A 26164-nucleotide genomic window follows, 5' to 3' on the forward strand; every position below is an offset into this window, starting at 1 on the left:
TGTCTCCTCGGAGCACCCCTTGATGACGATTACCCCTCGATGACGATTTTTTGGGGCGCAATTGAAGATTTCGATGCTTTTGACCGCTGGTGGTTTCTCCGCGTGGCTCGTCCTGACCCCAAATACCTCCAGCCGCCCTCGTTATATACAAATTAACATGCGAACGAGGCGCCGGCTCCCCACACATTAGAAGAGGATGGGGAAAGCCGGGGGGGCGATGCCTCACCCCCCCCCGGCTCAGAGCCGGGCGGCTTCTTTCTGGCAGATCCCCTGCAAGGCCGCGTCGCAGCTGCCGGAGCCGATCCTGTCCTCCCTCAGCACCCCGCAGGCTCTGCCTTGGTCCCCGGGGCTCAGCCGGAACCTGCGGGCACGGCACAGAGCCCGCGTCACGGCGCCGGGGTCCCGCGGGCGACGGCCGAGGCGCCCACCCCGACACCCATCCCTCCCCGCGGCGCTCACCGGCTCCGGTCCAGGCGGGAGCCGTTCAGCCAGGTCCAGCCCTTCCCGGCGGAGGGCAGGGAGAGGCCGATCCAGAAGTAGCGGGTGGGTTTCCGTACGGTTTCCTTTAGGAAACGCTGCGCCGGGGAGAGGGCAGGCGGCCATGGCGGCGCGCCGTCCCGAACCAGGCTCCAGCCCCGCCGTCCCCCGCGCTCCGGCGCCGGCAAAGGCAGCCCGGAGGCCTGGGCGCGGCGGAGGGCGCCGACCCCAGCTTTCGGGGCGAGCCCCTAACCCCTCCCCAGGTGCCACCGGCCCCTCGGGCGCAGCCCTGGGAGCCGTCCCCGGTGCCCTGGGGCCCGTTACCATCTCATCCTGGTCCCCCGGCATCAGCAGCTCGGCACCCCGATCGACGCAGTCCTGCCGGCTCTCGCGCCAAGGCTTGAGCCCGTCGGCGACCCAATAGCACTTGGTCCCGCGCAGCGTCCAGCCCGTGGGGCACAGCTCGCACCCCTCGCTCTCTGCGGACAGACAGACGGACACCGCCGCGCTTTACTCAAGGATTTCTTTTCTGAGAGCGCGGTCGGACGTCGGCACGGGCCGCCCGGGGAGGTGGGGGAGTCACCGTCACCGGGGGGGTTCAAAAACCGCGTGGACGCGGCGCTTGGGGATGCGGCTGAGCGGGCGCGGGGGCGTTGGGGTGACGGTTGGACTCGAGGGTCTCGGAGGTCTTTTCCGACCTTAATGACTCTGTGATTCTATGCTAAGGGCATCCCGGGGGAGCCCCGCGTCCCCCGCGGTGGGGACAGCAGGATTCAGCTGGAGGGATGCTCCGCCATGGCTTATTAAGGGGGGGGTCTCGTTGAGGGGGGTGGGTTACCTTGCAGGGAGCACAGGCTCTTCTTCAGCTCCAGGTAGATGCAGCCCAAGCCGGCACAACCGCATCCCAGCGACGTGTTCCCACACACCACGGCCCCCTCGGGCTGTCCCCTCTCCGCCACCAGCCAAGACACTGGGAGAGACGGATGCTGAGCGCGGTCGGGGGGCATCCTCCCTCGGGGGTGGAGGGGGCACCTGGTCCCTCCCACCCCCCCAAAATTAAAAGCCCGTGGGGGCCAACTCACCGCACGCCACGAGGGACAGCACCAGGGCAGCCGTCAGGGCCCTGAGGAGGCAGCGGGGATGGCGAGGGGGTCCTGCGAGGGCGCTGGCCTGCCGTGGGGCAGAACCCCCCTGGGGGTCTTGCATGCCGGATCCTGCAATCAGGGGAAGGGGTAGCGAAAAAAGGGGGGGCTTGAGAGCATCTGTGTCCACCCATCCCCATCCTCGGAGAGCCCAAAGCAGGGTGTCCTGTGGCAAAGCACCCTGGCGAGACACCCCAAATCCCTGCAGGACCCCACTGAGAGCAGCAGCAGGAGCTGGGTGTCCCCCGAAATCCCTCTGCTCCTTCTTTTGGGGTCACAGCTGAGACCCGCAGCTCGGCGGAGGCAGGAGCCAGGGGTGTCTGGTGAGCCACAGCCTCAAGAAAAGCCCCCCCGGACCCTCCTCCCTCACTCCATGCCTCAGTTTCCCCCGCTTGAGCAGCTCTTGGAGACCCAACGGGAGGCATCACCCCACTTCCCCCCTTCTCAGCTCACACCGGTCATCACCCGCCCATATTTCCTCTCCCCACACACAATTTTTTTGGGGGGGGACACACACCAGCACACGCAATCCCCAATACCTGCATCCTGGAGGGGGCTCCCTGCAGCACCCCGCTTTCCCCGTTGGTCTAAGACCATGTAGCCATCGTCATCCTCCATGTCGTGGAAGAGCCAGGAGGGTACAAGTGACACGGAGCAGGGGACAGGAAACCAAGCCACCGATGACCGTCGAGGTGCGAACTGGCAGCGGGGTCCGAGCTTCCTGCCATGGCAGCAGCTAAATAACCCAAAAATTGCCGGGGACAGCCCCCCCCCCCGCACCCAGGGAGCCGAGTAAAGGAGAGAGGAGGAAGGACGAGGCTGGAGCCGTGAAAGGCGGCGGGGATGGGAATGAGGCAGTCGAGGATTTTGCTTTCCAAATTTCTGGGGTGAAATACAGTGAAATTAAAAAAAAAAAAAAAAAAAAAAAGGTGAAATAAAACCGGAATGGAAAAGAGAGGAGGAATAGGAGATGGCAGAAATCGCTGCCGATTTAAACTCAATTTTCTGTGATAGAGGAGAGGGGGAGCTGATGGATGGCAGATGCGGACGGAGGCCGTCAAGTGCTGATGGATACCCATCACCGACAGCTACCGAACACCGACGGGTCCCAACCACCAACTGCTGGGGGACTGGAAACAAAACCAAGCTGAAAGACCCTCAGTAGCACCAGAAACCGCTCAGGCAGGGAGGATTAAGTAGTAATAACAAGTTTTCCATGTTTTCGTCTCGCATCGGCAGCATGGGAGGGTAGGTAGCCTGCGCGCATTGAAAACTAAATATTACTTTCTTTTATTGTTCAGGTTTGTGCATATAACGAGACGGAGAAGACGTAGGTCCCCTCTGTCCTCTATTTAAACAGTTTCACTGGATCCAGACGAGGACCTTGGTTATTCTGTGAACCTCATGGGGTTCAACAAGGCCAAGTGCAGGGTCCTGCACCGGGGTCAGGGCAACCCCCGGTATCAGAACGGGCTGGGGGTGAAGGGATGGAGAGTGGAGAAGGACCGAGTGTGTGAAAGGCCAGACAGGAGCTGGCAACGTGCGCCCGCAGCCCAGAAGCCACCCGTGTCCCGGGCTGCCCCCAAAGCCGCGTGGCCAGCGGGGCGAGGGAGGGGGTTCTGCCCCTCTGCCCCGCTCCGGGGAGACCCCCCTGCAGTGCTGCGTCCGGCTCTGGAGCCCTCGGCACAGGAGAGACACGGACCTGCTGGAGCGGGGCCAGAGGAGGCCCCAGCGATGCTCCGAGGGCTGGAACAGCTCTGCTGGGAGGACAGGCTGGGAGAGCTGGGGGGGCTCAGCCTGGGGCAGAGAAGGCTCCGGGGAGACCTTCCTGCAGCGGCCAGGGCTGAGAGGGGCTGAGGAGAAAGATGGGGACAGACCTTTTAGCAGGGCCTGGAGCCACAGGACGAGGGGTGATGGCTTTAAACTAAAAGAGGGGAGATTTCGACTAGACCTACAGAAGAAATTCTTCACCATGAGGGTGGTGAACCCCCGGCCCAGGTTGCCCGGAGAGGTAGTGGATGCCCCGTCCCTGGAGACATCCCAGGCCAGGCTGGACGGGGCTCGGAGCACCCTGATGGAGTTGAAGATGTCCTTGCCCATGGCAAGGGGGTGGACTAGACGACCTTGAAAGGTCGCTTCCCACCCGAAGCCTGCTGTCCTCTACGATCAATAGATCAATAACGACCGATCAATAGATCAATAACGACCGCAGCTGATGGAGCAGTGTCTGCAGGCTTGTGGGTGCAGGCAGGCATGAAGTTAACCCTGTATTTACTGAACTTAGCAAGAAACAGAAGCGAACAGAGGAACATCCCCTATAACCAAGTGCACCCGAACAGACCAAGAAGTGCCCTTTTAGGACACCACGGCGGAAAACCAGGCTTTAATCAGCACCGGCAGCATAATGAGTGAGTTAATGAGTCAAAAGTGTCTTAATGACAACGGTGGTTAAAGCCCGTGAAGGAGCCCAGGAGAGGCTGCTTGCAAGGGAAAGCTGCATCATTTCTCTTCTGCGCTGGTCACCAGTGGGAGATTTCTCCTTTCTTTTTTTTTTTTTTCTCTCTTTTTCCTCTTTATTCTTCCCCAAAGGCGACTCTACCGCGGGGCTTAAAGCCTGCTATTGGCTACAGCCGTCGTAAACATATTTCTCTGCCACATCAGCAGTGCGGCGGACGTATCCGGATCGGCTGATTATACAGCACAGAAAAACTTCCTTATTTCTGGTTCTATTTCTGAGAACGTTTGTTTTGAAATCCGTCTTCGGCAAAACCGTGAGGCAGCTGTCGACGGCTCTGCGCCGGCCGCACAGACAGTGTTTGCATCTAACTGATAAACAGCTCAGGAAAGGAAAAGATAAATAAAATAGAAATAAAACGTGAAGTGCTGATGTGGCTACATCCTGGAGAAACACTGTGAGACAGCCCGACTCTACAGCTTTTTCTCTGAAAGCTTCAACTCTTTGTGCTTGGAAATTTCCAGTTGATGCTGTACAAAGTCAGAAAGAGAAAATATCGTTACTAATAAGAGGTTCGAGTCATAGCTCGGCTTTCGGGGAAATCACTCGGGCTCTAACCAAACTTTCAGTTTTGCTTCCATGACTGCTGCGCCCGCAGAATCCAGCCCAACCGCTCCCCAGCCCCCCGAGGCTGCTGGCCACCGGTCCCCTCTCCCCGTGCCATGATGCTGGGGGGCTTTCCCCTTCCAGTTTGAGTCTCGCCTTTCCATTTCTGCCCCATTTCTGCCTCCAGGCAATTGAAGACCGGGGCGCTTATGTGCTCACGAGTGGGTTTTGGGGCAGGACGGTTCATGCCTCGGCATCAGCCCCGCGTCATCCCCTTCGGGGCACGACATCCCCTTCATTTTCTCCGCTCACGTACCTGCAGATGCTCTAAGCCCTTTTATTTTTAACGCCTCGTTGCTGGGGCAAAAGCAGAAGCACCGATCTCGAGTCGTCCACGGAGAGATGGGAGGCATGGGTGTCAAGCATTCAAAAAAGGTGCGGATGTGGCACTTCGGGCCGTGGTTTAGTGGGCATGGTGGTGTTGGGTTGACGGTTGGACTTGATCTTAACGGCCTTTTCCAACCTTGGTGATTCTGCGATTCTTTCAACGCACAAAGGGTTAGAAAGGATACGTACGCTCTCGTGCTACCTATGCAAGACCAAAACAGGGAAAACTTGTTATTACTACTTACAATTCTTTACTCGAGACGTTTCTGGTGATGGGAAGGGTTTACCAGCTTGATTTTGCTGCCAGTCCCTCCTGAAGTGGTGTCTATCTCTTAGTTCCTTGCCCGGACAAATCACTTGACTTTCCAAGAGACCTTTAGTCCTCACCTGGTCCATCTCTTTTGCCGCAAGCAGGGGTCTTTTCAACCCGAGCAGGGTGCTCGGAGCCCCGTCCAACCTGACCCGGGCTGCGAATTTTGACGGAGGAGCAAATTTGCTTTCCCAGGGCTGGGCCGCCCTTTAATTTGCTTCATTTAACACCAAAACCTCCCGGAAAATTCCACACCCTCCCCCGGCGTTGTGGCATATGACGTCGAACGATGCGTCTGAACGACGTTAATAACGCTTTTACACGTCGAAGAGGGATATATCGGTGAGGGAAGAGGGGGTTCGTAACGACCCCCCTGCGGTCCCCAAAATGGGGGGAAACAGCCTGAGGGAAGCGGGGGCAGCCGTGAGCGCCGCACGAGAAGGGAAACGGCCTGGAAAAAAAACGGCTGCAGGAATTGGGGGGGGGGGGTGTCCTGCGCCCGCCGATGTCCCCGCGAGACCAAAACCACCCGAGTTTTCCCCCAAAACAACGACCCCGCCGAGCTCCCCTTCTTCCCCGAGGGCCGAGATGGGGAGGACGGCTTACGTGCGACGAGGCGAAACCTCGATTGGCCGCCTCCCCCGCCACTCCTCGTTCTCGCGCGCTGATTGGTTAGAGCGGTGGGCGGGCTGCGCGAGTTGCTATAAAGGCGGGATCGCCGCCATTTTCTCGTGGCTGGGCGGGGAGCGCTCGGGCGGCGGCGGCGGCAGCCACAGCAGCAGCAGCTCGCCCTGAGGCGGCGGCGGCGGCGGTGGTGGTGCTCGGGGGCGGCCGTAGCGCAGGTAGGGACCTGCTGTCGTCGGTTCTGCCCCGGCTCCGCCGCTCGCTGTGGTGGGAAGGTGGGGTGAAGGCGGCCCGGTGGGCTCGCCTTCCCCACGGCGCTCCTCATGTGGCTCCCCGCTTTCTCGCCTCTCTCGGGGGCCGCTGAGCGAGCGGCTGCTTGTGGCCGCCTCCTTCCCGCTGCCCCCCGCAGCAGGCGTGGGTACGTGCAGGCTCAGGAGGTGCCTGTTCCCCTGCAGCTGGGGCTGGTTTCGCTTCCTCTTTTGTAGCACAAGTGCTTTTGTTTCCTCGTCCCTCCTTCGGCTTCTCCCTGCGGGAGCTGCTGAGGGGTCCCAGCCCCTGACCCTGCAGCCATCAGCGCGTATGGCTGCCGCTCCCTGGAGCGCTCCCAGCTCAGCTGCGGCTCGGCGTGGCGGGGCTCCGTGGGGCTGCGGTGGGTTCCTGCCCCCACCCCGTTCTGCGGCGTTGGTGCTTTCTTCCCCCGGGGGGCCGCTTGGCGAGGAGCCGGTTCTGCTTTTTCCTGGCGGGGAGCTCGTAAACGGTTCCTCTCCAAACAGAAAAAATACCGGTTATGCCAACACGCAGAGGCGCCGGGCTGCGAGCCCTGCTCGGGCAGGAGCTGGTTTGCACAAGCCCACAGAATCAGCTTTGGGGTTCATAGTTCTGCCTCGCCTTGTGTAATCTGAGCCTTGTTTGTGACTCTCCGTGCCCGCAACAGGCGGTTTCCAGGTGTTGGTATTTCCCCGAGTGGGTTAAGGAGCTTGTGCTTCTGCAACCCTAGGAAGTTTTGGTTTCTGCCTTAACTGGTGGGGGCCAGATGTGCAGGGCTCTGTCAGATAAGTGGGGAAAAAAACCCACAAACTGCAGATGCATATTAGTTCCTGATCTGCCCTGCTCCCTCCCTTGCCCTGACTTCAGTCTTTTTCCAAAGCACCCTGTAAAAAGCTTTGCTCGGGTCCCCGCTTGCGTCCCCTCGCCCCCAGGATAACTGAGGTTTCCAGTTCCTCGTTGGCTCCAAAGGCTCAAGGTCTCACCCCAGCCCGAGGTGCTGGGGCTGCTGGTGGTGGTGTCTGGCAGCTGTGGTGAGCAGAGGAGGGCTCAGCAGATGTGTCTGGGGGGGACCCGGGGCCGCAGGCTGGACCCTGAGCTCAGTGACAGCAGAGCCCAGAGAGTTGTGGTGAACGGCATTAAATCCAGTTGGTGACCAGTTACAGGCAGTGTTCCCCACCGCTCAGTACTGGGGCTGGTCGTCTTCAATATGTTTATTGACAATCTGGATGAGGGGATCAAGTGCTCCCTCAGTCAGTGTGCAGATGACACCAAGCTGGGTGGGAGTGTTGATCTGCTGGAGGGCAGGAACGCTCTGTAGAGGGATCTGGACAGGCTGGATCGATGGGCAGAGGTCAGTTGTATGAGGTTTAATAAGGCCAAGTGCCAGGTCCTGCACTTGGTCACAACAGCCCCAGGCAACGCTCCAGGCTTGGGGAGGAGTGGCTGGAGAGCTGCCTGGGGAAAAGGGCCTGGGGGTGCTGGTTGGCAGCCGGCTGAACATGAGCCGGCAGTGTGCCCAGGTGGCCAAGAAGGCCAACAGCGTCCTGGCCTGTATCAGAAATAGTGTGGCCAGCAGGAGCAGGGAAGTCATCGTGCCCCTGTACTCGGCACCGGTGAGGCTGCACCTCGAATCCTGTGTTCAGTGTTGGGCCCCTCACGATAAGAAGGATGTTGAGGTTCTGGAGCGTGTCCAGAGAGGGCGACGGAGCTGGGGAGGGGTCTGGAGCACAAGTCTGATGGGGAGTGGCTGAGGGAACTGGGGGTGTTCAGTCTGGAGAAGAGGAGGCTGAGGGGAGACCTTATCGCTCTCTACAACAACCTGAAATGGGACGTGGGGGTTGGTCTCTTATCCTGAGTAACCAGTGATAGGACGAGAGGAAATGGCCTCAAGTTGCGCCGGGGGAGGCTTAGACTGGATTACTAGGAAAAATTTCTTCACCGAGAGAGTGGTCAAGCATTGGCACAGGCTGCCCAGGGAGGTGGTGGAGTTGCCATCACTGGGGGTGTTCAAAAAACCATGTGGACGTAGCACTTGGGGACATGGTTGAGTGGGTGTGGAGTTGTTGGGTTGATGATTGGACTTGATGATCTTACATGTCTTTTCCAACCTTAATGATTCTGTGATTTGTCTCCCCAGGTGCTGGGGACTGACTGGCATCACCTTCCTGAGCCTGGGTGTCACCACAGGGCTACGGCCAATATTTTAAATCAAGCTTGACAGCTGTCAGGCAACAGAATCCTGATATACTGCGTCATCTTCATGCCTTCTGCAATCCCCCAACGTGATAATAGCAGTGGTGCTAAAACTGCATCCAAGCTTGGCTTGAAACAGGCTTTCCCAGCAGTATTGATGCCTTGGGTGCAAGATTCTGCTTGTCACAAGCAAAAATATTCCACATATCAGATTCCCTTGGGAAAAGGGAAGAAAGAGGAGGACAATGGATTCTGCTGCATTGATGGGAATGTGAAGGAGCCTCTGGGTCCCCAGTACTACAGAGAGGCATTGCCTCACCCAGAGGTGTGTGGGGATACAGACAAAAGGACATACAGAAGAGTTCTGGGTGAGTGCAGGGCCACCCCTGTGGCCTGTAGGCAAAAGACAGCGTCCCTGTGGCAGTGTCACCCCACAGGGACTGGGGCTGGCAAGCGTGAGGCTTCTTCCAGCTGCCTGGAAAGGGCTTTGTATTCTGCTCAGGCTACATCGGATGGTCTGTAGCAGACACCCCCCGCCTTCCCCCACATCTGTGGTGCAAGAGCCTTGTCCCTGGTTTGTGTCTGTCGCTTGGCTTTTGTGCTGCCAGCTGTATGTTTGCAGGGGCAGAAAATGGGCTGGGGTGGCCCTCCCACGTTCCCTGGGCTGGGGTGGCAGGGACGCGAGGGCCATGCCTGCCCTGGGGCAGCACCGTCCTCACGGCGAGTGGCTTTTTCCTCCTCCAGGCGAGCGTGGCACACTGTGTGCATCGTGGGTCCTGGCGCTGGCTGTGCTCGTGGCGCTGGTCCTGGCTTTGGCTGCGGCTCTCACTGTAGTGTCAGGTAAGGGAGGAGCGGCTGCCTCCGTCCGGCCCCTGGGCGCTGCGTGTGCTGCCGGCAGCACCCGTGCGGTTCTGGGCTGGATGTGGCCCCTTCCCCTCCGGGCTGGGGCAGGTGCTGGTGCGTGAGGCCGGGGCTGGTGGGGGGAGCGTGGTGGGGCCAGGCCCTCGCCCGGCCAGGCCCCTGCCCTGTCCCCGGGGGTCCTGGGGAGGAGCAGGGACACCCCCAGCTGCGCCGTGGGGCACATTGTTGGGCTGTTAACCCCTGGGCTGTCTGCTCCGTGGCAGCACATTGGGGATCCCTGTGGGGGGAGCCTGTGGCTGCCTCCTTCCCTGCCCCACGGAGCCGTGTCCCCTGGTCCTGCGGAGGGGAATCCTCTGACCTTCTTCCCTTCTCCCTGTCCCTCTCCAGCAGGAAGGTGTGACAGGCGTCCGGCTCCGGTGCTGGCCTGTCCTGACGACTGGGTCGGGTACCGCAACGTCTGCTACTACCTCTCGAGGGAGGAGGGGAGCTGGGAGTGGAGCCAGGAGCAGTGCTCCTTGCTCGGGGCCTCGCTGGCTGTGTTGAAGAGGGAGTGGGAAATGGTGAGTGAGGGGCTGTTGTGGCTGTGTGGGATGAAGGCGAGGGTCCCTGGGTTGGGTGCAGACCCTGGGGTTGGTGCTGGGCAGGCGAGAGGTGCCAGTAGGGACAGAGATGTAGTTCTGCCCCAGGGTTGTGGAGGGAGAGAGGCATGGGGCGCAGCGTGGAGTCCAGGGCGCATCTCCCCATCTCTGGTGCTGGGCTGGTTCCTGGGCAGAGCGGGACTGGCGCCGCTGGCAAGCTCCTTCAGAAGAGGAGCGTGTGGGAACCGCTGTTGGGTGGGAGCTGCTGCCGTGGGGGCCGGCAAGGCCCAGTGTGGGGCTGGGACAGTGACTGGCGTGGGGCTGGCAGCAGCTCCTGACCGTTGGCTCTTCTTTTTCCAACCCAGGAGTTCCTCTTGCGCCTCAAGGGCAATGTTGATTACTGGCTTGGGCTGCAGAGACGGGGCGAGCGCCTGGAGTGGGTGGATGGCAGCAACTTCAACCTCACGTGAGTGCTGTCGCGAGCTGGGGCCGCGGGGATGGGATGGGTGGGGGCCTGGTGGGACGTGTCTGCTGGAACTGTCCCTCGCAGGCAGCCCTTGTCTCCTCCTCTGGGGGACAGAGCTACTGCGATGGTACCAGCAGTGTCTTCCGTTCTCGTTGCAGGTTCCTGGTGCGTGGCCGAGGACCGTGTGTGTATTTGAGCGACCATGCTGTCACGAGTTCAAGCTGCTCACAGCCCCGGCCTTACCTCTGCAGCAAGCCCCAGTTGTGATGTGAGAGAAGGGCTGGAGAAAGGACATTCCTCGTGCTGGGGACTCACAGCTTCACCTCCTCCACCAGCACAGAGCAGTGTAGGGATGTTCCTGCCTCAGCTGCTGGTTTGGGTTGCTCCTGGTCTCAGAAACAACTCACTGCCAGGTGTCAGGGAGAAGAACCTGCAGGAACGGGAGACATCATGGAAGCAGAGGTGTGGCTGCCTGGTCTGGGACCTTGGGCTGCGCACGTATCGGCGTTCTTTCACCTTCTGGGATCACCCCAGAACTCTCCCAATTCACCTACGCCTGCTTTTGTGGTGTGGCGGTGGAGCTCAGCCTGCTGCTCCCAGATGAGCTCAGCGTGGGTCCTGGGTGCTGTGCGGGATGGAGGGTACGCAGAGCCTGGCTGTGAGGTGGCGTGTGTGTGGGAGCCAGGAGTTAGACGTTGACACTGTTAACTCTGCTGATGTTTTTATTAAAACGTGGTAAATTACCATGGGTGTCTCTTGTGTTCCGGAAGGTGTCAGCTCAAGGCAGCCCTGTCCGTTCCCCTCCTCGCCCCTGGGTGCACTTTCCATCCTGTGATGTGCCAGTTGCCCCCCCGGGGTCTTCCCCCTCGAGCCGTGGCAGCGTGGGGTGCCGGAGGGGGATGGCTGGAGCTCTGCCCGATGACCTAGGCGAGTTCTGGGGCTCCCCTGGGCCGTGCTCTGCTGAAAGCTGCTGTCCCTCCCCATCACCCCTTGTTTTCCTGTGTACAGGGGCTCTCAGGGCCCCCCAAATCCTGCCCCCCTCAAGAAGGTGCTGCCGCAGGAGCCCCAGCAGCAGCTGAAAGCAGCCGTGGGCGTTTGGGACGAATCCTGCCCTGGGTGATGGGTGCACAAACCTCGCTGTGTCCCCTGCGAGCGTGGTGCTGGTGTGGAGGCTGTGTGAGAGGGCCCCTTCCCAGTGCTCCCAGTCCGTCCATCCTTGAGCATCCCAGTTAGGTGTTGAGATGGCAGTGGGGATGGGAGAGCGCGCTGTCGGGGCAGTCCCACCTCGTTTTTACTTGGCTTGCTCTTCCTGAGCTGTGGAAAAGCTATTTTTGAGGCTTCTGCCATGGGGAGAGGCTCTTCTCTCCCTCCGCTCCGATTTCTTCCTAATTCCTTTTTCCCCTCCCTTTACTTCCCTTAGTGCTCGCACCGCTACGCTTCCTCTCCGCCTTTGCCTCCCATTAAGGATGCCAATCGGACTAGAAGAGCGATAATCCCCTGCGCTAGAGCAGGAGCAAGCTGTGGTGAGTGAAGAGGGGGCAACGTAGGAGCCCATCCCTGTTTTTGAGGTGCCTTTTCCCCCTGGGGCAAAGTCACTCGGGCTTTTTGACCGCAGTGGCTCTATAATCACCTCGGCAGATGTGGTGGCCGTTGCCAGCTGCCCTTCTTGTCGCAGCCTTTCTGTTTTCACGCTGTTAACCGCAGCCACCTCTGTTCTCATAAGGAACAGGGCAAAATTTACCCAATAGGGCCTCAAAACTATTTAAAGGTAGCAAAAAAAGGCTTTGAGCCCTGCTTGCCTCCAGCATGATGGGGAGGGGAAGGAGATCGGGGTGTCGGATGGGGGCTGTTGTAGAAAGAAGGTCGTCACTGAGCTGCTGTGGCTGGCGCAGGCAGGTCTCGCCCAGCTGCCTGCCTTGGCAGTGCCTGCACCTCGGTTTAGGTGATGTTTTCCCCAGCTGACTCTTTTTCTTCCTCCACATATCACGGGGCTCCTGCCAGTATTACCTGCAGTTCCACCCGAACTGGCAGCAGCAGTGGTTAAACTGGTCCCTCTAGCGCAACCGGCATAGCTGAGCTTCCAGCTCCCGTGCGCTGCTTAATCCCTGCCTGCTGCCGTTGCCGTAGAGAAGAGGAATCCTGCTCAGCAGTCTGCTGGGTTTGCTGTTCCTAGCTGTAAAATTAAAAAATAAGAGTTTAATGAGGTTGCAGGTGTTTGCAGCGTTAGCTGCTCTCTTCAGGAGCTCACTCTTGGTTGCTTTGCCTCTGTGTGGTCAGATTAGATGCAGAAAGCCTCGCTGAAACCTTAAACCAAAGGGGTTGTTGCTTTTGTAGGGAAGCTGCAGCCCCTCCTGCGTTCGGTTCTCCCAAAGGAAATATCCTGACAAATCTCCCCGGGGTTTTCCCTACCTGCTCTGGACAGGTGGGGATGCCGAGACCGGGGGTGTGCAGAGCAGACTGTGGTGGGACAGTCCTTGCTCAGATCCCACCGTTCTGGGCATGGCATGGGTTGGAATCGAGCCCCGCTGTGTGCTCAAATTGCAAGTCTGGAGTGGTTTTGCTCTCCAGAGAAACCACTTTCTCCAAAACCTGGATAAATAGCTCATTTTTGGGTTCAAAATAGATCCAGAAGCATTCGATGACTCTTCTGACAGCCTGGCCTTTGCTTCCTTGGGGTTGGAAGATCCTTGTGTGGGGTTTCTCAGCCTGTGTGCAGAAAAAGATGAGCAGGTCTTCCAAACCAACCAGTAAGACTGTCGCCTCACGCCTTTATAGCTGTATTTTCTATAACTTCACGTTTGTGTTTTCTTTTCTACCTTTCCTGCCCTCTAGTCCCATCACAGTTTCCAAAGGGAGAAGCTGGCTGTGTCTTGGAAATGACTTGAAAACAAGGAATGAAGGAGAAAAATTAATTTCTTGAGCTGTTTGGAAAATTTTCCATCCCTTCCCCTTGAAGGGCTTATTTCTAAGCCCTTGTTTCCAAAGTTTCCCAGTGTTTTTGGCACCTCCTTGCTCTGTAGAGCAGCGAAATGGTGGTGTGCTTCAAACCCGGGCGCAAAAAACAGTGGGATTCCACAGAAATTGGTAACAGGGAGGAAGCGGCGATGCTGGAATAGGTTTGGGTGGGGAGAAGCAGTGACTAAGTCTAGAAAACACCTTTCACGTAGCTAAAGGGACGAGATAAGGGTGGAAGGGACCTGGTTTTATTTTATTTCATAAAAATCACAATTCTTACGATTCTACAAGAAATACTCCGGGAGATTGCAGAGTCTCTGCATCATTCTTTCAAGGACACCTTCATTTTCGTGCAAAGTAACCAATTTGGACAAAGGGGAGTGGAGTCTGGAACTGGCTGTTTGCAGAACCACGTAGTTTGGGTTTGTTTGGGCTGCTTTTATTATTAAGGGTGACTTGCTTGGGAGTTTTCATTTGGCACCTTAGAAGAATATGGCTCGACTTCAAATAGAAAAGGCTTCTTGATGCTGTCAGATGTTACTTCCCTCGATGTGAACTCATTTTCCCTGGCTTAATTCAGCAGAAGCCACGGCAAGTTTCATTTTCAGGCTGGCTTGCGCATTGAACGCGCTCTTTGGCGATCTTGTTCCGCTCGACGAGCGTTCGCAGGCTTGCGCTTCTCCTCGCAGACCTCTTGCTTGGAGAGGAGCTTGCAAAGCTGAGCTGGAGGAGTGAAAAACCTTAGAAAAAAACCCGGATTTGCCAGCTGCTGGATTGCCACCGTTCGAGTGAGAGGCACGGCTGGTGGTCCTCTCGCCTCTCCCGCTATGGCTGGGGAAATTATCTACGCCGACCTGGATATCGGTCCTGGGAAACGCTGCGGAACGCTGCATTCGCTTCCTCAGCCTGGCAGTAAGTGTATCGTGGGTTTGGGGGGCTTTTATTTTTTTTTCGGGTGGGCTGTGGCCGTGTTGGGAGACTCCCACCCTCCGGTTGGTGCAGGAAGGAGCCCAGGGCTGTGGTGGTGCGATAAGGGATCCCGTCTGCTGTTCGGGATTCCTTCTAGTTCTGCCTTGAAAGGGTTACAGGGTTTCTTTGAAAACCAGAGTCGCCGTTTCACTCCCTGCCCGGCGTCCTACCGTGGCTCAATGTAAACGGGATTCCTCCGCCGCGGAAACCAAGCGGGCTTGCGTTAACGCTTGCTGTCGTGGGGTGAAATACCACGGCTTCTCTTCTGCCCTCGGGCACGGCGTTGTCCCCCTTGCGCCTCCCTCATCCTTCCGTGTGCGGCCGCTTTGGCTGCAGCCCTGCCGGGATCAAGCCTCAAGTTTTGCACGATCCCTTTTAAGCCTTATCTGCCCGCAGCTCGGCCGTTTGGATGTCGTCCTCGCGTGGAGAGGCTGAACTCTGAAAAAGAAACTCCTGAAGCCTGTGAGGACTCGGCCTCTGCACCAAGTGTGTTTTCAGGAGCTGGTTCTTAAAACCTGTCCAAAGGGACCGTTCTTCTGGCATGAGGGAAGAAGAAATCCCCCTGCACCCAGCCAGCTCCAAACCTGCCCAAATTCAGCTGCTCTGAGGAGACCTGTGCTGCTGAAGGGCAGCTGGTGTCTTTAGATGGCCTGATCCAACTCTTGATCCTCCTGGTCTGTCTTTCCTACGCTCGTAGTGGTGTTCCACATCCCTCCACATCCCTGTCTTCTTTCTTTCTGCTGCTGCCTTGCTGTGGTGCTTCACGCTCTTTTCCTGCTGGCTCTAGTTTTGGTTTCTAGCTTATGGAAAAAAACAGCAGAAGGTTTAATTCCTGCTCTTTCCCTCTCTGGAGGGGACCTGGGCCTGGGGAGGACCTCGTCAGTCAACACGCTGCACCCTCTTTTTTGCAAGAATTCATGGTTTCCACCAAACACTTCCCTTTTGATCTCAAAGGGCTGGGCAAAACCCCCCTTCTGCTCATGCTGAGGTGGAATCTGTTGTTCCTCCTTCGCTGTTTTATTCCGAGGCTGATGGACCTTAACCCCCAATCCACCTTTGCTGGTCAAGGTGAGCTCTGGCTTTGTCCAGAAGCATCAGCCTGCCTCCCTCTTGTGAAACAAGAGCCGAGGACGGGTGGGCTTTGCCTGGCCTTGAGCTCTGCAGGGAGGACATCTGCCTCCGTGCTTCCTTGAGCAGGATGGAGCTGTCTAACCTTGGTCAGATGAGTTCTCCTTGGAGAGCTTGGTCCATCCATGTTCAGCAGTTAGTTTTGCCTGGGTGGGGCACATCTCCCATCTCAGCCCACCTCTAACCTTGACTTAACGCTTTGGGTTTCTCATGGCTTCTAACATCCAGGAAATTCCTGATTCTTGGAGTGTTGGACATCTGGGTAAAACCAACCCAACCTCATCACGAGCAACTCTACTACAGTGCCAGCAGGATCAGGAGGAGGGTGGCAGCGGTGAAACGTGGACGATTGGCCAAAGCTTTTGAACAACGAACAGCACCACCACAGAAGGCTTTTGGGGAGAAAATAGCCCAGATCTGTGCTGCAGATCTGGTCGCTGGATGTGGGATTGGGGCAGTGGTTTTCTCCTAACAGCTCTTTCTCTTGCAGCATCGAGCTGTCCCCAGTGGCACCGAACTGCTCTCAGGGCCGGCTGGACTGGGAACCTCCTCCTTGGAGTGGCCATGGTAGCCATGGGATGCTTGTGTGAGTAGGTCCGCTTGGCGACACGGGGACAACCAAGGGACAATCTAAAGGGGGGACCACCCGAAAAGCAGGGAGGGGGTCCTACGCTGGCCCAGGTGCTTGCGTAGGAGGCAAAGCCGCTTTTTATGATCTGCGTTGGCTGACGCACGTCAGTGCAAGGTGTGGGGATGTGGGTTTTTATCAGACTTGCTTAGAGCCGATGGGTGGATGAGACTTGACTGTTTTGGTTGGCCAGCCAAACCACTGGGAAGCCACTGGAAACTTCTCAGCTGTGGCAGGGTCAGGATTTGACACCCCGTGGCCGAGCTCTCAGGGTCACTCAGAGCCCCGCTGAATTGGTCCTTGTGCTCGGTGTGATGTTGCTGGTAGCCCTGACCCACAGCATCCCCCAAACCACACTAAGCAGGTGGAAGGGAGACTCATGTCTGATGGATCAGCGGGAGGCGATCCTCCGGCGCGGGGAGGCGATCCTCCGGCGCGGGGAGGCGATCCTCCGGCGCGGGGAGGCGATCCTCCGGCGCGGGGAGGCGATCCAGTGGATCTTGTGCTGGGGAGGGACTCGGATGTGGATTTGAGCGGTGGGGATGGGTCAGCCCAGCTTTTGGCACAGGGGCATGGAGGAAGGAGCAATCGGGGTCAAGCTTCACCGACCACCGTGCCCTCCACGGGGCCAAGAGCTGCAAAATGCAGGTGATGCTCTCGGGTTGTGGGAGCAACTTTGGGTGCAAGCCACGAGCCGGGGCATGGTGGCTTCGTAGGGATGCACTGTCACCCTCGTGGGGTGCATCTGGGGCCAGCAGTGATCTGGGGATGGTTGGTTGAACTTGCTGTGGGCCCAGCACCGGAGAGACCCCAAAATAAATCCGCTGCGAGCTGTTCATGTGCGCCGCAGGTGTCTGCGGGCGCGTTGTGCTGCAAAGGGTAGTGAGAAGGTGGTGAAGAGCCCCTCACCCTTGCGCCAGGCCCCTCTGGGCTGCGCAGATAAGGCTGGCAGGGCTTGTTTTGCAGGAGAGGTCACTTCCTTAGCGGTCAGGAGCTCCGGGGCTTTCTGCAGCCGTCCAGTTTGATGCCTCCGTATCTCGCGTACCATCTCGTGCAGGGGGTGGAGGGGCCACATCCTGTTGCCAGTGCGAAGCAGCAGTGGGGTGGAGGCAGTTCCGAGTAAGGTGCTGAGTTCAGAGGCGGTGACCCCGTACCCCGAAAGAAGATGGTCTGGGGTCTGCTCGGGGTTGAGACCTCGAGGCCAATTCTCACCCCGCTATGAGATGCTCAGGTCGAGGCTTGGGGTGAGCTGGAACGGGAAGGATGAGGGAAGGGCTGGAGGGCTCTGAGCACCCGCTTGGTGTCAGGATCCATCCCAGATACTTCCCTGCGGTCTGCTGGGGCACGTGCAGGTAGATCTCGGTGGGCATCGTGCCTGGGGGAGCCAGCCCCTCTTCCCTGCTCCGTCCTTCCCTCCAGTTCTCCACCAGCAGTCGGAGAACTCGGGAAGCTGCAAAAACGAGAGCAGGAACGTAGGAGGTGGCAACACCACCCTGGAGAACATCCGCTTGGAGCTGAGGAAAAGTCTCTGCATGTCAAAGCTGCGAGGTAACCGCCCTGGCCACGATGAGTCTCTGCGCCATCAGCTTTCCCCCAAAACCTGAGGGGCCCCCAAATTGGAGAAGCGCGTGAAGCTCAGGGCATCCCCGTGTTCCTGGGGAGCAAAGAGGACTTAAACACTTGTCCTTCTTTGGCTGTGCGGGGGACAAGGTGGCTTCTTGGTGGCTGAACGTGGTGTCCGTCTGTCTGTCCGCAGAGAGCGAGGGGTGCGAGCTGTGCCCCACGGGCTGGACGCTGCGCGGGACCAAGTGCTATTGGGTCGCCGACGGGCTCAAGCCTTGGCGCGAGAGCCGGCAGGACTGCGTCGATCGGGGTGCCGAGCTGCTGATGCCGGGGGACCAGGATGAGATGGTAACGGGCCCCAGGGCACCGGGGACGGCTCCCAGGGCTGCGCCCGAGGGGCCGGTGGCACCTGGGGAGGGGTTAGGGGCTCGCCCCGAAAGCTGGGGTCGGCGCCCTCCGCCGCGCCCAGGCCTCCGGGCTGCCTTTGCCGGCGCCGGAGCGCGGGGGACGGCGGGGCTGGAGCCTGGTTCGGGACGGCGCGCCGCCATGGCCGCCTGCCCTCTCCCCGGCGCAGCGTTTCCTAAAGGAAACCGTACGGAAACCCACCCGCTACTTCTGGATCGGCCTCTCCCTGCCCTCCGCCGGGAAGGGCTGGACCTGGCTGAACGGCTCCCGCCTGGACCGGAGCCGGTGAGCGCCGCGGGGAGGGATGGGTGTCGGGGTGGGCGCCTCGGCCGTCGCCCGCGGGACCCCGGCGCCGTGACGCGGGCTCTGTGCCGTGCCCGCAGGTTCCGGCTGAGCCCCGGGGACCAAGGCAGAGCCTGCGGGGTGCTGAGGGAGGACAGGATCGGCTCCGGCAGCTGCGACGTGGAATCTCAGTGGATCTGCCAGAAAGAAGCCGCCCGGCTCTGAGCCGGGCGCCGCAAGCTGGGCCGTGGCTGCAAGAGACGCTTGGGGACGGGCCAGGATCGGGCCCTCAGCGGGGGAATGGGGGAGCCGGCGGCGACGCTGTTGTGTGACAGCCATTGGCACGAATTAGTAATGACGTCAGCCGCGCTCTGTTGTGTGGTCGTTTCAAGCCAGTTCGCTAACGGGAAGGGCCGGGAGGAGCATCCTTCAAATCTTGTGTCCCCACTTGCCCCCGTCCGACCCTCCCACGGCTCCAGGGTAGACCAGGGCCCCCATCCAACCCCCTGGGGAGATTTCTGCCTGTGCCAGCGTCCCCCTCGGCCTTCCTCCCGGCCCATCCCCATCCTCAGGTCACGCTTTCGCCCCAGGCGCCGCGAAACTCCCCCCTCGCGCTGGGAAGGGGCTGACGGGCAGCGGAGGAGACGGGCGCTCGTGGCAGCGGTGCGGAGGCAGAGGGGAAGCGCAGCGGCGGGAGGGTTAGGCTTAGAAAGGAAAAAGAAAAAGCTGAAAACTAAAGCCCTGGCAAGGGAGCTCGCCGCGAGGCAGCGCCTGGCCCAGAGCCCAAGGAGGGCAAACGCCCAAAACTTGCTTTGCTGGGCAGAGGAGAGGGACGAGGGCCACGGGGATGGCGGCAAGTCTAAGCCCACGGCTGGGTGCTGGGGAAGAGAGGAGAGCCTCTCCCTGTGGCATAAACCTCCAAAACCAGGGGCAAAGCTCGGTGGGGCTGCCCCATGGTGTGGGGCTGCCCCATGGCATCGCACGGCCCCCCATCCCCGCTGCTGTCTGCGCCGGGATGCTTGAGGATGGGCGGACTGGGACCCCACCGTCCCGGTTGGGTTTGCCCCTAACCACCCATGGGGTGCTGCTTCTGGGGCTCCTGGGGGGGGGAATCCAGATTCGGGGGCGCCCCGGGAGCCCCCGTACACGGCCTTGCACGAGCAAACGCACCCCCGTGCGACGCGCGCGCGTCCTCGAGCCGCTCCTCTCACCAACTCGGGTGGTTGCTGCCAAGAGCTGCCGGAGGGAAGAGGAAGAGGAAGCCACCATCTTCCCTCAGGTAGGAGACATCGCCTCCGTCACCCCCCGGAGCCGCTCGCTCCTTCCTGCCAGCGTCCCCGCGATTACGAGGTGCGGGGCGGAGGGTGTGGAGTCATCGCTGAGGGGCAATTTGGGAAATCACCCTCTAAGAAGAGCGTTGAGAGCGGGTGAAACGGAGCTCGTGTCCGACCACGGCGATTCCTTGGGCAACCCCAGACGTTGGCAGCATCGGGGACACTTGGTGACCCTGGGGACATCGCGGCCGCGCTCTGTGAACGAGGGAATCTAAAGATACGTTAATATGCCATGCCCTGGGTCGGTGACCCGTCAACTTTGACGAAATGCTGGACTCGGAGTCAACTTTGCTTATTATAATATCATTATAATACTAAAACGCACGCCCCTCTCCACAGTTACCCACCTCCCAAGGTGCGACCACCCCTCGATGACTTGCGCGCTGAATTTTTCCTAGTCTGGACCTTTAAACGCGAAGCGAATTTGAACTAGAGTCACTCAAGCTCCACCTGCAAAGTAAAACGCTATAAAATAGTGTTTTAAGAGCTGGATGTTGCGGAAGACGCCATCGCCGTGTAGTACTCAACTTCTGGGATCAGCCGACGGGCTGAGCCTCTCTTTCCCCCATCGGGACGCCGTTGGGTAAGATTCGAACCCTTGGTCATACCAAGTGCCTCCCCGGGAAGCTCAGAAATCTCTTTAGAGTCACTTTACATCTTTTAACGCGCTTATAGCCAAGCGCCGTTACTCCTATTTTTGGCGTTTGCACGTGCTTTGTAGGCAGCGAATTTCTCGCCGGCAACCCGAAGAACCCGCGTGCCCGTCGCTTCAATAAATGGCACTATTGGTGTGTATAATCGGGTATAAATCTGGTATAAATCAGCCGTGTGCGTGTGTTGTCCCCGAACGCGACCGTACCTCTGAGCGCGGCCGCGTGAGTTCAGGACGTGTCCAGCTGACCGGGTTGTGCGATTTTCGTAGCGCATCCAGACCCGTGATGGTCCGGCGGAGGCGTTGGGCGCGACCGGACTACTAACGCTGACTTTGGGCATCACTCAGAACCTAAGCTCAGCCGCTGCCGGTCCCTCATACCTGAGGGTCGACTGGAAAGCGAGGGGGTTTAGTTTCTGCCAAATTTCTCTGCCTCTTAACGCAACGGGGAAAATCTGGCATCGCCCTCCGGCTCTTGAGCCCAGAAATAGTTTTTTCTGCTGCTTCTGTCACTTGGCACCAGCAGCAGCTTTGGCCTCGGGTTTGGTTGTATATATATATATATATATTTTTTTTTTAAAGATTTGTTCTGGAAAAGCAACCGAGCCTTTCAAGTGGGACCTTTCTGCCTCCAATCCCCCCTTTTTGCCAGCTGGGTTAGGGGACACGGGGGTACGAAGGCTGGAGCGGCGCCCACCTCCCCGCGCTGGAGGGGATAGAGGAAGGTCAGCAGTGGCGAGTACTGCAAAAATTAAATTGGCTTTGAGCTGGCGTATCGGCGTGGATTTTATTTTCACACGGCTTTTATTTTTGCACGGGACCCTTCCTTGCTGAGCATTTCTCGGGTTTTTTTTTTGGCTGGAGAACGTATAGCAAGCTTTACGTCCCCTCTGTGTTCCTCTGTAGGAGACAAGAGGTGGGAGGTCCCGAGAGACGCTCGGCCCGTCACCACCCCGAGGACACCCCGGGCAGGACGATCCAAGGATGCCAACCTGCCTCCACCCGCTGCCGGGGCGACGGCACGTCTCGGCGTGGGCTGGAAAGCCTTGAGCCGGGCGGTAGCGGAGCCGGGAGGGCTGAAACCGGTGAACATCCCGACATTCGTGCCCGCCTCCTTTCCCTGGGAGCGAGCGGTGAGTTATGGGGCACGAGCTGGGGCGAAAGCCTCGAGGAAAGGGGGTACGAGAGCGTCGCGTGGTGGGGAGTTCGGGCTGGACCGGGGTTAAGCAATTTTGGACTTGGAGCTTAAGTCTCAGTGCCAGAGATTGCTGTGCCAAATCTAAGGGAGAGCCAAATTCTCGACCGGAGAAACCGCACGGCGACTCGCCGAGGTTTATCCTTTGCCGAGGGGGGCTCAGCCGGCGCCCGGGTTTCTTACTGCTGTCCAAGCCTTTATCCCTCGGGGGGGTGCGTTACCTCACGGGAAAGCCGAGCGAGCTTTCCCGAGTCCCTAACGATGACGCCAGCTGTGAAGACGGAGCAGAGAAGCCACTGTCGATGCCGACCGCGTCTTCGCGGCGGCGTCGCTCGCTCCCGCTGCGCCCCGAAAGCGTCCAACCCGGGGGGGTCTCGTACCCGTGGGTTGCAGCTTCGCTCCGATTCCGCGGGTCCTGGTGGAGCCTGGCTGGGGCTTGGGGTGCAGCCGCTCCCCCGTCCCCCCGCCTGGCTTTGGGGGGTGGAGGGGGGTGTGAGATGAACCGAAAAAATCGTACGGGAGCAGTGGTGGTCCGGCACAGGAGTGGTTTTGCCGCAGAAAGCGTCGGGGCCGTTTCCAACTCGCTGGGCTCTTGCTCGAGTACGACGGGATGAATTTGGGGTTCGGGAGCAGGGACCGTCCCGGTGCCTGTTTAAATCCCTCATCTGGATGGAGGCTGTGGGCATGGAGGAGGGGGAATCTGCAGGTTTTGGTGGCTCGGTGGGAGCTTATCCGTCCTCTCCCCACAGCTCCTGGCAGCTGGAAACCCCGAGTTCCGCGGCGGTTTCCCGAGTTCGGACGAGGCGGCTGGCGCGGAAAAGCCCATTTTCCTCTGAGCGCGCGGAGGGCGAGTTGGGAGCCTGCAGGGTGCTGGGGCTGCCTCGCAAAGCCCCATAACTTCATGGTTTGTTTTTTTTTTTTCCCCACCCTCCGGCACCTTCCCCCTCGGCGCTCTCCTCCCTCCTCCCCTGGGACTCCGGCTCGCCGGGCTGTGGGTCCCGCTTTGGGGTCCTGGTGACCCCAGGGTGTCTCCTTGCAGCAACACCTCGCTGTGTGCCCTGTTGCGTAGGACACCCCTGCAGATAAAAGGTGGATTTTTTCTTTTATTTCTTTTTTTTCAGCAGTATTTGGGTATTGTCGGGGCACGAGAGGTCCAGCCCCGTGTGCTGCATGCTCCTTGGGCGCTAGACAAAAAGCGCCTTTGATTTCTTCCCGCGTGCCGCTTGTGAAGACGTCGCTTCGCTGGGCAGCGACGTTTCACCCCTCCGAGGCTGTGAACTAGAACAGCGTTCGCCTGTAATATTTTTGTCACGCTTTTTGGGACACGAGTGCTGTATTTCCCACAAGCCCTGTGTATTTGGGAGTATTTTCTGATGATCAAGCTTCTCTGTTGTTCCCCACTTGGTGTCTTTTTTTTTTGCCTCCTCTTCCTCCATCACCTGCTGTTTTACCCCCAAAACGCTGCAGCTTGGGGCAGGAGGAATTTGGATGTTGGAGACAGCAGCAAAATGGTTACACCAATTAAACCCTATTCAAAAATCAAATGTTTGGGGGGGAAAAACCAAAAAAAATCCTTTTGATTCTCACCTTTGCCAACACATGAAGGTCGTTCTTCCCTGGAAAATATTTCCTGCAAGTTAAGGAAGGTCCCAAGTGCGGGTACTGGTCATGTAATTTGTATTTACGTTGCTGGTAGGAAGCAGGGAGGCCAGCTGGGCAGCTGAAGTCAGCTTTTTATATGTAGTTTTAGTAAATTCGGAAGCTTTTTGTTAGAGGAGCTGTTGGTGGCTTCAGGGGCTTGTTGACAACGGCATTTTCTATTTAGCATCGGCGGATTCCGGTTCTGTTTCTTTGAGGTTTTTCTTGTAAATGTTCTACAAGTAGCTCCTGTGGAGCCAGTTTTCCTCCTCTGAGGAGAGACCCGAGTCCGATAACGTTTTGCCATGGGCTTTGGGAAAAGGCCAAAACCCGAAAGAATTTAGAAAAATAGTTTGCAAGAACGATGTAGAAAAATATGCTGCCGTGGGAGGTTTTGAGAAGCAGTAATTCAGCGTGGACGCAGGCTGGGACGTGAGAAAAGGAGCTTTGAGGAAAAGGAGAGATTTAGAAAAACGCTGTGACGAGCAGCACTGAGGTTTTGGGGGAAATTAGGAGCTTTTTGTCTTTTTTTTTTATTTTAGTGACCGCAGAAACATCCTGGCAAAGCCCCGGGACGGAGGAGGACCTGGCTGGTCCCTGGTGCCGTGCTGCGGTCTCGGCGTTCCTGACCCCGCTCACCTTGCCGCTGGTGGAGTTGGGGGACACGCTCGTCCCCCGAGGGTGCTGCTGTCCCCTCCGCGGCGCCAGCGATGGCGGAAGCTGTTCGTGATGCAGGTACGTGAGCGCCGTCCCCTTTCCCGAGGCTTTAAGAGCCGCCCTGCGCACGATGGGGAGGGGAGGGGGTGGCTTCTGTGCTTTGGATGGGGGGGGACGTGGCTCGGAGGGGTTTGGAGGGGCCATCCAGCACCCTGTGGGGTGACCCTCAGGTCCTGGGGGGGGGCTGGAGCCGAAAACACCGCGCAGTCGAGGTGGGGAAGCAATCGCCGCCTCTCCAGGACAAGCGGAGCCGGCAGAAGCTGGTAAAATCAAGGGACTTGCTTTGTTTTTCCAAGCCAGCAGTTTTTTTTTGAAGGTCTAAGCCATGTTTCCCTTCCTGCCGTGCAAGTAAACCAGATGAAGGGGAAATGCTGCTTTTTTCCCCTTTGCCCTGGGAGAAAAACACCCAAGCTCGGGCATTTCCCGCAGAACAACTTCCCAGCGGTAGCGGTGGCTCGCTTCGTTTGCGCGGGCTTCTTCTGCACAGGCGAAGACTCGACCGCTGTAGCGATGCCGTGGCTGGGCTTGGCGTGACGCGGGCAGCTAAAATTCAGTTAAAATAGCTGGAGTGAGGGAGAGGAGGATGGGAGAAGGAAGGTAAAGCTGTTTGCACGCTGCAGGAGGCACAGGGCAGCCCAAGCCGTGGGTCTGGGGGCTGGTGCCCGTGCTTGAGGGGAGATGGAGGAGATGCAGTGAGGTCAGGCAGCCCGAAAAATCCTTGGAGGCTGATGAAGGCGCTGGGGTGCGCCCCAGAACTGAGCCTGCACCCACCGTGGCCTCCCCGTGTGCTTTGTGGCTGTACGTAAAGGTGTTGAAGGCACCCACGGGTGCCTTCGAGAGCTGTGGGGAGCTTGGGGTTCTCTTCGTGCCATGGGTTTGCCGGCCGTGCCTCTTCCACGTGGTTTGTCCTCAGGTTTTAGCCTCAAGTGCATCAAGGATAAAAAGATCCCCATCGGCGTCACCGTGGTCGTAGCGGCGTTGCTTCTCACCATCATCGCGCTGGCGGGTAAGTGGCTGAGGATGGAGGTGCCAAAATCTTCTCCGGCAGAAAACATACCAGCTAAGTTTTTTTTCTTGTTTCCAGCTAAGAAATGCCCATCCTGTCCGTCCTGCCCCTCTCCCGTCCTTCCCAGCTGCCTGGAAAACGGGATTGGGTACGGGGAGAAATGCTTTTACTTCGTGGAGGACGAAGCGAGCTGGAACAGGAGTCAAATCTCTTGCCTGTCCCTCGGAGCCCATTTGGCCACTGTCGGCACCCGGGAGGAGCTGGTAAATGAGAAATCCCTGAGGAACCGGTGTGTTGGTGGCTTTTGGGAAGCAGATTTGGGATTCTCCCGGAGGGTGTAGCGTGAAGATTCATATGTAACTTGCTTTTTTTTCCCCCCTCCTCCAGCGTTTCCTCTTGCGCTATGGGAGTTCCTCGCACTACTGGGTCGGTCTCCGAAGGGAAGGCTCTGGACCTTGGAGATGGTCCAACGGGTCTCTCTTCCACAACCAGTACGTCGTCTTCTGGAGAACAGAACCGTGTCCTGGGCTGAGATGGGTCAGGGCTTGAATGCAAGAAGACACACACACACATATATATATATTATATATAAAAAAATAAAGATTTAATGAGGTGGGAGCGATTAAACACCACTTTTCTTGCTTGGGCTAAAGCCCTTGGGCCGCGGTCTGAGGGTTTGCGTGATGCAGGGGGTTGAGGGCATCCCTGGCTGAACCACCCTGGGACCAAGCAACTGAAAATACTCCCTCCCCTGTGGAGCGGGAGGCAGTTTTTGTTCCGCGTGGGGCGTTCCCCGCTCCTTGCGACGCTGTTGACCCTCATGGGAGACGCTCGGCCGCCGACCCGTTTGCTTCCCTTTGAGTTTCCCTTCCGCCGTTTGGTGCAGGTTCGACGTCCGGGGCGAGGGACAATGCGCCTATATCGCCACTGACGGGATCCGCAGCGACCGGTGCTCCCGGATGAAATACTCTGTCTGCAGCCACCCGCAAAAGCGCCCAAGCGGCGTCCGGAAATCCTGAATTTCACCTGCAATTTCCCTCTCGGCAGAGGAGATCAACCACAAGCTGCTCTTAACCCTACCCGACATGGTAGTGAGTCTCCCGGTGGTATATATTTATTTCGGTTTTAGCTTAAAAAAAGTAGAAACTCCTCGTGACGATGACACGGAGCCGTGACCGAAGGGTCCGTCCTGTACTCTGACCACTAGTGTCTTTCCAGCTTTTGCAGTTGCAGAGAGATTTGGGAATATCCAAGAGGCTCGGAAAACTCCCTGCTTTGCCGGCCGCTGCAAAGCTCAGTCCCGCTGGTTTTGGTGTCTTTGGTGGG

General features: G+C 58.5%; 4 protein-coding genes across 4 annotated transcripts; 3 read left to right on the forward strand and 1 right to left on the reverse strand.

The window, feature by feature from the left end:
* Positions 1-237: 237 nt before the first annotated feature.
* Positions 238-2237, reverse strand: LOC309414848 (uncharacterized protein; the record flags this gene model as incomplete). The annotated part of the gene is made up of 6 exons (XM_082012224.1): positions 238-361; positions 460-603; positions 650-956; positions 1316-1447; positions 1560-1691; positions 2159-2237. 6 exons carry the CDS (start codon positions 2235-2237, stop codon positions 238-240), a joined length of 918 nt encoding a protein of 305 aa, XP_081868350.1.
* Positions 2238-9150: 6913 nt separating this feature from the next.
* On the forward strand, positions 9151-10633 carry LOC309414849 (C-type lectin domain family 2 member B-like; the record flags this gene model as incomplete). Its single annotated transcript, XM_082012225.1, has 4 exons — positions 9151-9301; positions 9710-9882; positions 10266-10366; positions 10525-10633. The coding sequence occupies 4 exons, from the start codon at positions 9151-9153 to the stop codon at positions 10631-10633; spliced, it is 534 nt and encodes a 177-aa protein (XP_081868351.1).
* A 3515-nt stretch (positions 10634-14148) lies between these two features.
* On the forward strand, positions 14149-18521 carry LOC309414850 (killer cell lectin-like receptor subfamily B member 1B allele A; the record flags this gene model as incomplete). Its single annotated transcript, XM_082012226.1, has 7 exons — positions 14149-14233; positions 14687-14752; positions 15909-16004; positions 17466-17594; positions 17803-17957; positions 18079-18299; positions 18398-18521. 7 exons carry the CDS (start codon positions 14149-14151, stop codon positions 18519-18521), a joined length of 876 nt encoding a protein of 291 aa, XP_081868352.1.
* A 5304-nt stretch (positions 18522-23825) lies between these two features.
* LOC309414851 (C-type lectin domain family 2 member E-like) lies at positions 23826-25857 on the forward strand (the record flags this gene model as incomplete). The annotated part of the gene is made up of 5 exons (XM_082012227.1): positions 23826-23850; positions 24746-24838; positions 24917-25101; positions 25226-25329; positions 25725-25857. 5 exons carry the CDS (start codon positions 23826-23828, stop codon positions 25855-25857), a joined length of 540 nt encoding a protein of 179 aa, XP_081868353.1.
* Positions 25858-26164: the final 307 nt, after the last annotated feature.

This window comes from Phaethon aethereus (assembly GCF_964289735.1).
Source record: "Phaethon aethereus genome assembly, chromosome: 33".
Lineage (NCBI taxonomy): Eukaryota > Metazoa > Chordata > Aves > Phaethontiformes > Phaethontidae > Phaethon > Phaethon aethereus.